Below are 15,713 nucleotides of genomic sequence, written 5' to 3' on the forward strand. Positions count from 1 at the left end.
AGTGGACGGATCACCCAAAACGTTTAATAATTCTACATGTCCATAAAGTGGACGGATCACCAAGACGGTGATAATTATACAAGTCCATAATTTAGACGGTATCAGTCTCAAAGCGAACGGATCACCGTAATTAAAATTAGAGATATTTACGCACCTAAAACGGTGAATAATTCTACATGTCCGAAAAGCGGACGGACCTACAAAACGTTTAGTAATACTACGTGTTTGTAAAATGGACGGTATAGCAAAAACGGTGAATAAATTACGTACATACATAAAGCAGACGGCTCTAAAACGCCCACAAGGTGGACGGACAACATGACGATATAAGTCAGCTTCAATAGTTTAGCTTATAAGTGGACGGATCAACAGACGAGCTTGTGCAAATTAAAATTCAAAATAAAAGTAGACGGAGAAAATCCTTAACGGATACAGATCACGAAAAGACAATGAATGAAAAGCATTGTTCAGTACAAATGAAACTTCAACCAAACCGTCTACAAATTATTAACAATACATAAAAAGGGAGACGGATCCTCATCAACAATTATATGGGTTACTCTGCTTTATTGGGGTCGACAACAGCGACCTCATTCGGCATAGCGGACTCTCCGTCACCCTGAGCTGCCTCTTCTCCAAAGAGATCCTCTGTATTTTCGGAGGCGACGGGTAGAGCAGACGTCTGACCTTGATCAGTTAGTGTTATCATGGACAAGTCCAGATCTGGGTAGGCCTTCTTCACCTGACGGAGCGAATCGTCGAAGCCTTGAAGGAACGATCCTGCCAGCTCCTTCAGCAAAGACTCGGAGTTGCGATATTCGCTGACGGCGTCATCCCTTGCATGACGGAGTTTTTTCTTCAGATCCTTCACCTCGTCTGCTTTAACCTTCAAGGCCTTCCCAGCCTCCTCCGTCCTCTGTTCAAGTTCTTCTCTCGTCTTCTCAGAGAGTTCGAACTTCTGCTCCATCGTGGCCTTCCACTTGTGCAGCTGGCTAAGCTCCTCTTCCGTCTGCCCAAGCTTTGACCGTACCCGTTCCAGAGCCGCTTCACGGTTGAGGCAGCGGTCCATCAAGCCCTTCATCATAACCAAGGACTGAAATAGACAAAATTAGAAGTGTCAAAAATGAAACTAGGGAGTGGACGGACATAAACTGAAGGATAAGGAAAGTTACCTGTCCGACGGCAAATAACCCCGTCTCCCCCATCACCTCCGTCGAATGATTCCCAAGATCCTCATAATCCTCTGCAGAAAGTATGGACGTAAGCTTCTCCAAAGCGAACTTCGAGTCCTCACGGAGAAGGGGAGGGGGCTTCTCCCCGCTGACGGGTGGAGCATGCATTAGGCCCTTACCGGCCCCTTGTTTAACTTGGGTGACGGCCTTAGGGCCCTCAGCCATCAAGCCCACCACGGGCTCCATTGACACCTTTGGCTGCTTGAGTGGACGGTCGGACTTTGGTGGCTGCTTCCTCTTACCCGATGACCCCGGCACACTGGGAACAACGATCTCACCCGTCTTCTTTTGCTCGACGGCTAGAGATTTTATCATTGCCCTTCTCTTGGCGTCGTCCATTTCTGCAATACAGGACGGATGATGATATTTTTTCAAAAATAAAATTTCAATTTCAAGGGTAAAAGTAGACGGACTCACGTTTGTGTATTCTTTCGTCGTATGCAATGGCCTCACGGGTAGGTTCTGGACCGTCACAATACCAGTGTATTGTCTTTGGATTCACTAACTTAGCCCAGGTCCTTTCCTCTGGCCTAGTTTTTCTGCAAATCTCTTCAAGGAAACTAAATTCCTCGAGGCTAATCTGCGGACGCTGTCTACCTGCAAAGACAGACGGTCAAAATACGCACATAAAAGTGTACGGATATGTAAAAAAGGACAAGTAAGACGGATGTATACGTAATTGGTTTATTATTCCCCAAGTTGTATCGACGGGCATGTACTCCGTCTCTCCTGGACGGTTCATCCATCTGTCACCCTCCAGGAAGAAGTAGCGACTCTTCCAGTCTCTATTTGAGTCTGGGGTCTCAAAGATAATCTTCAACAGGGGACTTCGACTAGCAAAACGGTACAACCCCCTTGATCTGTCAATCTCATCTGGACGGTAACAGTGAAGAAATTCACGGACCGTCAATCTCCTTTCTCCGTCTGACCATGCACCATAAAGAATCTCCATTGCTATGAAGACCCTCCAGGCGTTCGGAGAAATCTGGGTGACGGACAGTCCCAGGTAATGTAAGAGTTCTCTATGGAGTGTAGAGAGCGGGAACCGAAGTCCAGCCTTCAACACCTGCTCGTACACTCCAACGCCTTCTACCCCGTCATAATAACATTTCTCCGACACGTAGGGGAGACGGATTGGAATGTAATCTGGTATCTGAAAATTGGTTCTAAAGGTACTGAAGTGTCTCTCCCGGATGACGGACGTGAACCTATGCACTGTCCACTCTGGTAACATGATGAACTGCCTTAGTCCATCAGCACCCACAACGGACTCCAGTGCTTTATTCCCGTCGTCAGCAGGACCCCCTATTTCAATTATCTCCACATCCTCACTTGTTGAGGACGAAGAGGATGCAGACGGACTCCTATCTTCGCCTGGACTATCTTGGTCTTTATGACCGGACGGGTATACACTCTCGTATTCCGTCCCGTCACGAACCACCGATTGGTTACTTGACGCACTAGACATTTCCTACAATTAATGATGAAACCTAAGACTTGACGGGTTTAAAAACATTGACGGGTATAGTAAGCCTAACAACAATGCTTGGACGAAAATGTAACTTGAATGTGAAATTGAAGTAAATACTTACCACACCTGGCGTAGAATGGGTGACGGTTGTGGTAATTGGTGGTTACCAGTACTCGACGGATTGCTCTGACAAGGTTGACGGTTCTCTCTGACAGACGTTTTCTGTTTGGAAATGCGAAAATGAGAGATTGAGACGCCTCATATATATAGGAGATGCACGGAAGACGAAGCGACGCTTCGATCCTATACAACGGCCATTCAGAGATTGACACGTGGCATGCTAATAAATGCTGACAACCTGTCTGCTCGCATCAACAGTTTGTAACCGTTGACTCGATTAAACCGTCTGAAATTGCAAGATACCCGTCATCATGTCTGACGGTTAAATCCATATGAAACCGTCGTCCTATCTGACGGTTGGATCCGTCAAACATTTTCAACCTTCTGTTTCGCGAATCCCACTCCGTCATCAAAATACCCGTCACGCCCATACATTAGAATCGTCACCCCATTGGTCCTTTGACCTAAAAGCAGACGGACCATTGGGGTGAAGGGGGCAACTGAAGATAGTAAAATTTAGTCTGATGGGCCTATCTTAATGGGCCTGACGGATGGGCACTGTTTGGTCTTTGTAAAGATGGGCCCACGCGCTCTGAAGGCCCATCGCACAGACATGGTAAGGGCCCATGATCCGAAATCTCTATTTGCCTAGAAAAGCCCTAAGATCCAATAAGGGAAATTGTATCAAAGTCCCACATTGGAAAGATCTGGAGGTTAAGAAGAAAAGCAACTCTCTACCACTATAAAAAGGAGTAATATTCACGCAAATCAAGGTAAGATGATTTGACCCTCTCTAACGCCTCAAAATAACTCAAGGGACGAATTCTGACTTGACCTTCGGAGGGCTTTTGGCCGGCACCACACCGGTGCTCTCTAAGGGTTCTTCTTCCGTTCGTTCTTGTTGTGCAGGTTCGTTGACTCGCGAGTACGGTGTGACTTATTGGTGACAATTCTCAACGTCATCATTAACAAAACACGAGTTGTTTATAAATAGCTGAATTCAATTAGAGCTATATATACACTCCCCTAGCGCTAAACATGGTAGATTGTTGAATCTTGGGACAAACTGGAAATGTATGTCCTGTATATACAGTCATCTGAAATACTGGAAAGGATTGATGAAAAAAAATAAAAAATTAAAACCCAATAAACACTATAATCAATCGATACCATCCAATGTGAGTACTGACTTAGGTGTAATCAAATAGTAAATCGAAACTAATAACTTTTTAAAAATTTTGAAGCATTAAATTTTAATTTTCACTTTAAATTTAAGGGATGAAAATCAAATTTAAAAAACAAGAGTGTAATTAAAAAAAAAAAAAAAAAAAAAAAAAAAAAAAAAAAAAAAAAAAAAAGGAAGGAAAGAGGAAGTAAAGTAAAGGAAAGGAAAGGAAGCCCTTACAGGAGAAAGAAGCGATTGCGCGCATTGGACAAGGGAGCAGAGCAGAGAGAAAGATCAAAGCAATGGGAGTGTTGACGAACAAGATCAAGAGGGAGGATCTAAAACCTGGGGATCATATCTACTCCTATAGACTCGCCTATACCTACTCCCACCACGGTGCCCTTTCCATTTCTTCCTCTTTTCCTTTCTGACTATAATCATCATTTTTATTTATTTTTGTTGATTAGTATCTAAGTAATTACTCCTGCATTTGCTTTACTCCTTCGTAATAGGATCTGTTTTTCTCATATTTCTCGTTTATTTTGTTTTGTCAACCTTGATCACAAATTTTGATGGAAATTTTACTACTATTTCTGAAACTGGAGTTACGTTTGTGGGACATACCTCTCCAATGTTTCAGGAAAGAACACAATACAAAAACAAATAAAGTTAATATGGCTCCATTAAATTAGGTGCTGATTTTTTTTAAAAAAAATACTAATATTTATTTTATTTATAATGACGAATTTAAGTATTGAAATTTTGAATTTTGTTGTTTTTTAAAAATATGATTTTAGTGCAAGATGTGATGTAACCGAAATTGTGTTTTGAAAGACTATTCTCCCAAAGAATTTTACCACAATACTATTTTTAATAATTTATTATATTTTCTAGCAAAAACCCAATTAGATGCTATATTTTCAATGTGTCCTATGTCTTTTTCACTTGGAAATGCTTTTGTGCACCTCGAAATGGTAACTATGCATATTTTTTTAATAATCTTGTAATGGACGTAATGGTATTAAGGGCTCTTGGAATTGGCCTCAAATTAACATTTTTGTAGGACTATAATTGAACTGTTGGGGTTGATTACAATGCCGAAATCCTAATCAATGCTTACCTTTATCTAATTATACCAGTAGAGCAGTAATTTGAAAAACAGAAGGGTTATACACTTATACCAGCAGTTAAAGCGTTCTTTGTGTTTGATTGAATGAACGCAATCGTCTTTTCTTGGAAATTGTTTTTACAGCAAGAGTTGATTTCTTTTTTGAGATGAACGATAGAGCAGGAGTTGATTTCTAGTTTGCTTGATCTATGTATATTACAATTTTAGTTATTTCAAGTAAAAACAGCAAGATTCTACTTTGTAACAACAGGGATATATGTTGACAAGGGAAATGTTATACACTTTACTCGGGGAGAAGGCCAGGAAATTGGTACGGGAACTGGGTTAGACCACATAATTGGGAGCTCATTACCTCAACATCCTTTGGACAATCCATGCCCAATATGTAGTGATCAATCAAGGAGTGATGGAGTCATCTCTTCTTGTATAGATTGTTTTCTTTCAGGTGGAGATGTCTACCGCTATGAGTATGGTGTCACACCAGCTTTCTTTCTTGCCAAAGCTCGTGGAGGTACCTGCACTCGTGCTTCATCTGAGTCAGAAGAACAAGTTATTCATCGTGCCTTTTATTTCCTCCGGAAGGGCTTTGGTGTCTATGATGTTATGAAAAACAACTGTGAAGACTTTGCATTATGCTGCAAAACTGGCTGGAAAGTGATTCCTACTGTTGACGGGGGCCAGAGTGGTCAGGCGGCAACCTTTCAAGCTGCTGCTGGTGTTATCCTTTCTGTACCAGTTGCGTTTCTAGCCCGTTCTTCACCAGTTGGATATGCAGCTACCAGCGTTGCTCGTCTGGTGGCAAGTTGTGGCACATTCTGTGTCAATCGTTATATTAATGATATTGGAGTACGCCGAGATGTCGTGAAAGTTGTTTTAGAGGAGTGAAATTGATCTTCTGTTTCAACCACCACACGCAGTGGAGCACTCGTTGCATAAAGCGGAAACACAAGGTACCTTGTCCCAGAGTAATAATCGTTTGGCATGCTCAAGGGTTATATGTGGTTTGCAAGAATTTTATTATTATGGTGCCATTGATGACAGTTTGTCATGCAACGAGCACAACCAAAATTATTTCAGAATTTGTTATGTGTGTGCGCTTTTAAGATATCAGATTTTATTTTTGAAATTTGAATTTAGCTTTTATTATGATTGAGGATTCTTTGGGTTGTAATTGCGCCTTAATATAATCCTGGAAACTTATTAGAAAGATGAAATGGTTTGAGTGGAGCAATTTGAATAATTTTTTTTTTTTACTAGAGATGTTTCGCTAATCTTGGTGGTGATTCTAAGCACCGTCAGGTGGTGAAGCCTAGGATTGGCAAGTTCTAGGTGGTCATGTTGTTTCTCTTTTCTTTTCCCTTATTTTTATTTTCTGAACTCAAACTCAACATTCAATTAATCCCAACAACTAGACATGGAAAAACAAGTTGGGACCCGATAACAGATAACCCAACTTGAACATTTATATTTTTATTTGAAGTAAAAACAAGTTGACTCATGATCCGACACGTTTTTTTATTATAAAAAAAAATTGTAAAAAAAACTAAATTGATAAATATAATTCTAGTGCCACGTGATTATTATTTTTATTACGAAACCATATAATTTTTAATGTTTTTTGGATAATGCCATTCATATACATATATGAGACGTTTATTTAGTTGCATTCAAGCGAATTGAAAGATGCATTATTGGGGCATTATTCTCACTTGAATAAGGCAATAAGTAAAAAAATTTAGATATTAAATAATAAATTACACGCTAAGATAACCTAGTTGTAGTAGAATAAAAAACATATATTTGAAATTATAGACATGTACGAGAAGCATTGCTAAGTATGAAAAGAAACCTTCACACACCTTTACCATGATAGTCACTTCATAAGTACAAGTTCTTATGGGGTGGGGTCTGTGGGGAAGGGGCAAGAGCCTAGATTCGAGCCTTTAATAAGGAGTTTCATTTATATATATATATATATATATATACACTTAGTGATGGTCACTCCACAAGCCTATTAAAAGCGACAATGTATAAATAAATAAACAATCAAATTTTGATGTATATTCCCTAATTGAAATAGAGTGACAACTACAATGCATCTAAAATTAAACAAAAATGTTGGATTGTTTTTCAAGATATTATATTATGAAAATAGTTTTCAAGATTTGTAAATTTCTTATATGTTTTTTTATTGGGCAAATTATAGTAAACTCACCTGTGGTTAGACTCATTTTCACTTTGTTTACTCGTGATTTAAAACTTGAAACTTTACCCATTTAAGATTGGCTCTGTTAACCTTCTGTAACCCATCTCTCCATTTGTCATTAGAAAAACACATTTTTAGGCAAAAACAAATATAACAAGAATAAAAAAAAATAAAAAAAATAAAAGTTAGGGTTTTTAATTGCTCATGAACTTCAATGAGAACAAAGTGAAGGAACAACACACCAATCAAAGGGCTCAATGAAATTATTTTTAATCTATAACGATATCAACAATCTCACAACAACTCAAAATTTTGAACCAAATTTTACAAGAAGACCAACATCTCAAAACAACTAGCAATGTTATCAACAAAAGAGAATGAGATAGAGATAAGCCAACAACTAAAGAGTGAGGTAAAGAAAAATCCAACTGTGGATTTTGATCACGGTAGATCAGCCATGGGTTTGGTGTCATGGTGATGGCTCCTAAGTGATAGATCAGAGTGTAAGATAGGGAGAGAAATCCAGTAACACTTTTTAAGGGTGGGTTTGGTTTGTTATTGCCGTGGATTGACCTTGATCTTAGCTTGTCTCTCTCCTAACTTTTGGTCTTTTCTACACAACCAAACACCATCAAAGAAAGAAAGAAAGGAACCTTCCAACATCAAACCTATTACCTGAATCTTTAAAAAAAAAAATCCCAAAGCATATATCTACCATGAGAAGGCTATGTCTTCCTAGATTTCTTCCCCAACCCCTATTGTCCCTCAATTTCCTTCTCTCCAATGAAAATCGCACCCAGCTAACTTGATGCACTGCACTTCTTATCTGTTACACATATTCATCCATCTGCATAGAAGGGCTAGTGGTTCAAGTGAGGTTTGGCACATTATAAAGATGTTGCATCTAAAAGTTGTTATTGTAGCGGGTTTCTTTTATCTTTTTTTTTTTTTTTTTTTTGGATAAATGGGTTTCTTTTATCATTATACATTGATTACATTTTTTATATTTTAATTTGATAAAGAAAGAAAGAATTGAGGAGAGATGAGAAGAGAAGAATGGGAGAGCGAATTTATTGGTCGACTACAACTGTGACGGTGAAGGGACTGGGCTTAGCTTGAAATTGTGTAAATTTGGTTGCCCAATTCATAATTTAAACTCTAGCTTTTTTATTCTTGTTATATTTGTTTATGCTTAAAAATGTGTTTTTCTAATAACAAATGGAGAGGTGGGTTACGGAAGATTAACAGAGTCAACATCAGGTGGGTAAAGTGTCAAGTTTTAAACTATGGGTAGGCAAAGTGACGAGGAAGGGACTGGGCTTAGCTAGAAATTGTGTAAATTTGGTTGCCCAATTCATAATTTAAAACCCTAGCTTTTTTATTCTTGTTATATTTGTTTATGCTTAAAAATGTGTTTTTCTAATAGCAAATGGAGAGGTGGGTTACGGAAGGTTAACGGAGTCAACATCAGGTGGGTAAAGTGTCAAGTTTTAAACTATGGGTAAGCAAAGTGAAAATGAGCCTAACTACAGGTGGATTTACTGTAATTTACCTTTTTTTTCTTTGTCAAATTACCTATCCAATAGGGCATTCGCAATTTTGTTATATGTTTTGGGATATTGATATTGTGTAGAAGGGAAACTTGTGTGTTTGTTTTTAATTAAATTTTCAAATGCTAGACTACACTCCTTTATATTTATGCTATTTTGTTTTGGTTAGAAAAGTTGGGATTTGTATAATTTTATAATTATTAAGTATCAATTTGTTGAATTGTGCTCTTTCTTGATATGAGTGGTGAATTCAGAATAATGTATTTCACACCAAGTAATTTGTTACATGATTTACAAAGTGGCAAATACATTTTTTTTTTAAATCATTTTAAAAAATACCAATCAACCAAACCCAAACCTGGTCTGCCTATTTTGCCATGTCTGCAAACAACTCACCAAAGCAACTTCCCTTCGAAGCCTCCTTATTACAAACTCGTTATCCACAATCACCCTCATCTAATCCAATTTACTCAAACTAACCAAGCCCATGCCAATCCGAAACCCATTATGGCCAATAAACCCCATGCTCGAAACCCATATCAAACTTGACCCATATGGGCCAGACTCATGACAATCCCTTAACCAACAGCCCCAGCTATCACTGCCATTAACCACAAACCACCTCATAATTTCCCATATAACCCACCCCCAAAAATAGCAATTCACATCGTAGTTGTGATTTGACTTAGAACTCCACATCCCATTCTTAATCTACAGGGGCCTAACCAACGACAAGCCAGGCTCAGTTATTGAGGCATTGACCAACCTTGCATAGCTGATTGCTTATGCTGCGATGGCACCGTCACGAATGGAATCAAAATGGAATTATGAATGGAATGTCTATTAATATGTATATGTCTATTATGAATGAAATCAAAATTACTTTACATTTAAAAAGAATAAATATCACAAAATTATAAGATAACTATTCTCAACATAAAGTATATTTTAAAAGTAATCATATTGAATTGCTTTGTTAAATTGTTTACAATATATTATAATTATTCTTAGAAAATCCTCTTTGAATAATATTTAAATGTATATAATAAATTATGAAAAATATACGTACATTGTTCCAACTTTTAGTATTTTCTAATCACACTTGTGTTTTAATATTATTCTAATAAGAATTGTTTGATTCGGAATTGTTTCAATCGTCACTTTCATCCACTGTTCTCAAAATATTATCATTAGTATTCGCAGTACTTAATTATAAAGCAGTATGTGGTGTAAACCTTAAGGAAAGGTTTACTTCATTATCTTTTTTAGAATATTTTAAATAATTAATGTTCTATTTGGGTTAGATCAAGTTACATCTAATTTAACATTAAATAATGTTATGCCACCTACTAATTTTTTATCGAATTAATATTTTAAAATTTTCATCACTAAATTATATTTTCTCAATATTCCTAAAACTCATGTCAAATTTATTATCAATCAGATGTTATTTGCTTTTTGATCCATAAGCTCATCTTTTACGCATAATTTAAGTATAAAAAACTCAAAATTTAAACATTTTAGAGTACTTACATTAGTTAGTATATAATATAAAAATGTGTAAAATTTACCCAGTTTTGCCTAAAATTGACCCACATTAGTTATTGTATAATTATATAAATTTACAAATTTGCTACAGTAACTGTATAAATTTATATTGACACTATTCATTTTGCATTTAGTTTTTTTTTTTTTCTTTACATATCCCAAGGATGGAGGAAGAAAATGAATGGTGATTGTTGTGTGTAAAGAAAGAGAAACAATTAAAAATATTTGTTATTTTAATGAAATATAGTGTACAAGTGAATCTGATGTGTGGTGTTTTGAAAAATGAGAGTGTACAATAGAAAAAATAATTTTTTATGCTAAAATAGACATAAATTTTTGCACGAACTAATGCTAATACTCTTATAAATGAGGTAGCTATTGATTTTTTATCTATAATTTATGGGTCATGTTAATGGATGCCCTAAGAAAATTGTTAATAAACCACACTTGAAGAGTTTTGACACCACTTTTATGAGAAATATAAAAAGATGTCAACAAAATTAATTGCTTTATAATTTTCTCATAAAATATTTCTAAAAATAGTTTCTAAACCAATGCTTTTAGGGTATTGATTAACATTTCCTATAATATATATTGTAAGGACACGATTCGCAACGAACCATAGCAGTGTTTGGCTCGCTCGTGAAAAGGCCCAAACAACATCATTTGTAGAGTATGGGTTTGAAAGGCTAGGCCTTGGTCACCAGGCGGTGGGTTTTTCGTGATATCCATACATGGTTAAGTTGTCTTCGCCCCTGGAGTCTTTCTCTTGGAGGCGGGCTGGGAGGCTCTGGTTTTTCGCCATTTTTCCCAGCCCCCCTTTTGCACACTAACTTTTACATTATATAGTCCTTCTTGGTTAATCCTGGCCCTCCACTTGTTGGTCAGGCAGGTGCTCACTTCTGTATTTGTCCCATCAGCTGTCCCCTCTTACTTTCTGTTAGTTGCGAGGATCGAAGCTACACCGTCCAAGCGTCTTTTCTCATTAAGATGATCAGGACGTTGGCCGGTGCATTTAATGCGGAGGGGACGTATTTTTCTTGAACCTATTTTATACCGTACCTCCATGTGGGCCCTATTCCACTCACATCCCCTTTAGGGGACTATTTGGGATGGCCTTCACTGAGGCGCTGCGCTTCTCATCAAAGTCTTGGAGTGCCGAGGATGGGGTCATCCTCAGCTGTTCCCCTTAACCCCTCGGCCTTTGATCATTCGTCCTCGGCACAGGCCCTGAGCCCGGATAGAGCGTGGGCCGGATCGTAAGTTCCCCGGCCCTACAATAGCCCCTCAAAATCCTGCTATCCGACTCCTCAGATGGATAGGAAGGTTTTGATGACATCATATATCTGCCACCGCCTATCCATCCTTGTCACCTGTCGGTTCTCGAGGCTTTTTATCTGCCCTAGATACGTTCCTAAAGCCCTTTGGAAGGCGAAACGTGGCCTCATTAAATACGGGCGGCTTTGTGTCTCCCACGTTCTACGGCACGATGAAGATCGAACGGTCGTGATCCCTTGGTCTTTTATAGGCGGGAAAATTTTTGCAGTTACCCTAGAAAGTATAAGAGATTTTTTGGAATAGATCTGCCTCTTCAGTTTTGCACTTAAGAGTTCTAACGCGTACATTCTGGGTTCATCTGAATTTTCGTCCAAATTCGAGTCTATCTCCAGCACAAAAAGCCTATCCGAAGTGCTTTTCCTCTTTTATGTAAGTTCCCTACCTCCATTAACTCGTGCTTTTTCTTTTCTGAGTTTGTTTTGCGTTGATTCCCTTTTTTCTCCCGTCACGGTGTTGGCTTCGTTTGGTAAATCATAGAGATGACTAAATTGAGACTGAGGAAATTAGTAGATTCTGAAGAGGCAATGAATAAGTTCATCGTCGATTATAGGATTCCTCCCAACGTAAGTTTGAGGCATTGTAAGATGGGGGAGTGGCATTATAAGAGGGAAACGGGGGCGGTAGTAATTCCCGTCCTCGCCTTTGTAGAGGGGGGCATGAGAATCCCTATGGGGCCGGTAACGAGGGGTTACCTTAGGCACTTCCGATTAGCCCCCACCCAGTGCGCCGGCAACGTTTTTAGGATTCTGGGTTGCGTGGACGCTTTAAACGAGAAGATGGGGTTAAGACTGACCCACCATGATGTGAACTGGTGCTATAATCTCCAAAAGTTGAAGGGGAAAACCTTTTACATGAAGTCAAGGGACGAAAGGGTTCGATTAATCCAATGCCTCCCTAACTCCAACAAGGGATTAAATAAGGATTTCCTTATCGTCTCTGGTGAATGGCACGATGGCAATCCGTGCCCCACAACAGAAGGAGAACCAGGTGGGGTACTGGGAATGGAAAGGCGATGAGCCTTAACTCCATTCTAATCTGACGTTGTTTAGTAACTAACCATGCATGCGTGTTTTTCTTTTTGTAGATCCAAACGCCTACCAACGGCATTTTCATTTAGTCAACTAGGCAGACTTGGAGACCGTCTTACAAGAAGCAGTTTTCGTAAATGACGGAGATGGTCAAGTCCGAGCAGCCCACAAAATACTAGGGTATCCTCCTGTTCAGAAGTCATTTGGGGACGCAAGGCACGTGATCAGCGTCAGCCGTCCTTGGCTTCCAAAAATTACCGTGGTTGAGACAGGATTTTTGATCTCCCAGGAACTGTCTATCCCCGGGAACATCCCACAGGCGGGCCCCTCCTCGTCTCATCAAGTAGCAGAGGACAAGGGCGAGCTAGATCGGCTCGAGGAAGGTTTTGGAGTATTTGACCTAGCCCTCCAATCCGAGGATCCTTCTGGTGACATAGGTGACCCAGCCTTGTCCGAGGCGGAATTGTCGTCAGTAGGCACCTCTTTTCAAGCTGAGATGGGACTCAAGAGAAAGCCCCTGACCCCCCTCCTCCAACTCCTCGAGGGCCAACCTGGGAAGGATACGCAGGGAACGCCACAACCCAATGCTTCTTCCCCGCCACCTCGGCCTCAGATGGTCCAGACCAGGTTATCTTCCACCCAGCCACAGCCACAATCCCCCCGCCCCGAACCTCCTGCTTCCTCTTAACCAGCTCGGCCTCCTCGACCTGAAGGCACTGACTCAAAGAGAAAGAGGAGCCCCAAGGGCAAAGAAGTCATGGACGGGGAAAAATCTCAATCTTCTAAGGAGAAGAAGGAGGTTCCGCACACTAAACAACTAAAGATTGGACACCAGAGTAAGGGTAAAGAAACTGAAGTTCAATCCTCTCAAGGCAAAGGAAAGGGGATTGAGGCCCAGTCCTTGCCGAGTGCCTGGCTTCCTGCCCCAATGCTTCACGGGGGTCCGCTATTGGAAACTGCATCCATGAGGGACCCTGGAGATGGCAAGGGTGGCTACGTGGCAGATGCACTAGGGAGAACCATGCTACTCCCTACTGACATGGATGGTCTGAAAAAAATGAGGATGCAGGAGGTCTTCCTCAGTACTAAGAGGTACTTGGGCATGGTAAGGTTTCTTGAAACCTAAAACTTTGTTAATTCTCACTCTTGGTTCGTTATTAACTATGTGTCTATTTCCTTTGCCAGGCTCTCCAGGCCACCTATAGGATGGAGGAAGAGGTAAACAATAAGAGTAAGGCGGCCGAGAATGAATGCACCAAGCGCATAACGACCTCGAAGACTCTTCAAGCCTCTGAGGATGAACTCACCAAGGTCAAGGCTGACCTAACAGCTGCTATTCGTGAAAGGGATAGCGTCTCGGCGGGCCTAGCTAGCGCTCAAAAATAGGCCGAGAACAAAAAAAAACGTCTACTGGAAGCCGAGGATCAGTTGCAAATAGCCAAAGATCTGGTCGAGGGTTTAAATAAGAAGCTCGCCGCGGCCGAGCATGAGAAAGGGGTGGCAGGATATGCCCGTGATGAAGCCCTAAGGGCCAAGCAGGAGGCCGAGTTTGCCAGGAATGATGCAGAGCCTGCCAAGGAAACGGCCGAGGATGATGGTTATAATGCGGGGGTGGCTGAAACCCAAGCCACCCTTAAAGCCCAGATTCCTGGAGTATGCAGGTTTTATTGCTCCCAGGTTTAGGAAGAGGCATTGAAGCAAGCTGGGGTCGATGCTTCATCTAATCTGTGGAAGGCGGAGAACATATTCTACCCTACAGCCATCTGCGAGGCCACTTCCTTCAGCTTCGTGGCTACGGGTGACCAACCCGAGGAAGGGGTCACTCAGTCGGAGGACTTACAGGTCAGCGGCTCTCCTGGCAAGATGCTCAAAGAGGGAGAATTTCAGGATGTGATAAAAACATCTCAGCATACAGATCCTGAGGCACCTAAAGAAGTTGCTGAGCCCGTGGTTGGCTCTCAGATGTCTAGTGCTGAGGAGCCAGCCACACTTGCCCAGCCCCCACAGGCAATTCCCACTGCTCTGGTCCCCCAGAGCACCGATACTGACCCTGTTCAGCCTTCCCCAAAAGGGGCTATCCTCCAGGGCGCCAAAGCTGATTCCGCTTCGCCTTCCCAGGACGTGGCCGACGCAAAACTAAAGAAATAGAACCCCTGGCTAGGCTCCGTACTTGTTTTCAATTTAACAATTAACCTGTCTCTTTTTCATTTTGAAAACTTTGTAATCTATTGGTAGTTTGAACCTGTTGAATATGTATATATGAAATCTTTTTCTTCCTTTTTCCTCCTAGTTACTTGTCAGTTGCCCTTGTCGATACTTACTATTGTTTATGAATTCTGAACTAATTTATCTTAATATGTTTGAATATTTGCGCATGCGATACCTTTTAACATCATATTTCAAAACCCTAGCTTACCTGCACCCGCAGAGCCTCGGATTCATTTCTAACCCTTATTCCACGAAGACATAGGCACCATTTTAGATGTCATGCATAGTAGCTAAGTCCTGCTTAGAGTCCAGGTCCCTTTAAAGTAATTGGGTTCCTCATAGGTTTGAGTCCGAGGACCATACAATACCTTGGTTCTGTCCAAAACTCAGTTTTCTCATCCAAGTAGTCGGTTTCCCCATAGGTTTGAGTCCGAGGACCATACAATACCTTGGTTCTGTCCAAAACTCAGTTTTCTCATCCAAGTAGTCAGTTTCCCCATAGGTTTGAGTCCGAGGACCATACAATACCTTGGTTCTGTCCAAAGCTCAGTTTTCTCATCCAAGTAGTCGGTTTCCCCATAGGTTTGAGTCCGAGGACCATACAATACCTTGGTTCTGTCCAAAACTCAGTTTTCTCATCCAAGTAGTCGGTTTCCCCATAGGTTGAGTCCGAGGACCATACAATACCTTGGTTCTGTCCAAAACTCAGTTTTCTCAT

The 15,713-nt window shown here is 40.5% G+C and overlaps 2 protein-coding genes across 2 annotated transcripts; one reads left to right on the forward strand and one right to left on the reverse strand.

Moving 5' to 3' along the window:
• Positions 1 to 556: 556 nt before the first annotated feature.
• Positions 557 to 2,606, reverse strand: LOC115966726. Its single transcript, XM_031085899.1, has 3 exons — positions 1,650 to 2,606; positions 1,173 to 1,573; positions 557 to 1,093 (listed from the first exon to the last, which is right to left on the reverse strand). Exons 2-3 carry the CDS (start codon positions 1,569 to 1,571, stop codon positions 557 to 559), a joined length of 936 nt encoding a protein of 311 aa, XP_030941759.1. The 5' UTR covers positions 1,572 to 1,573; positions 1,650 to 2,606.
• A 1,591-nt stretch (positions 2,607 to 4,197) lies between these two features.
• On the forward strand, positions 4,198 to 6,324 carry LOC115978061. The gene is made up of 2 exons (XM_031100087.1): positions 4,198 to 4,384; positions 5,368 to 6,324. Exons 1-2 carry the CDS (start codon positions 4,291 to 4,293, stop codon positions 6,000 to 6,002), a joined length of 729 nt encoding a protein of 242 aa, XP_030955947.1. The 5' UTR covers positions 4,198 to 4,290; the 3' UTR covers positions 6,003 to 6,324.
• Positions 6,325 to 15,713: the final 9,389 nt, after the last annotated feature.

Source organism: Quercus lobata, chromosome 2 (genome assembly GCF_001633185.2).
Source record: "Quercus lobata isolate SW786 chromosome 2, ValleyOak3.0 Primary Assembly, whole genome shotgun sequence".
Lineage (NCBI taxonomy): Eukaryota > Viridiplantae > Streptophyta > Magnoliopsida > Fagales > Fagaceae > Quercus > Quercus lobata.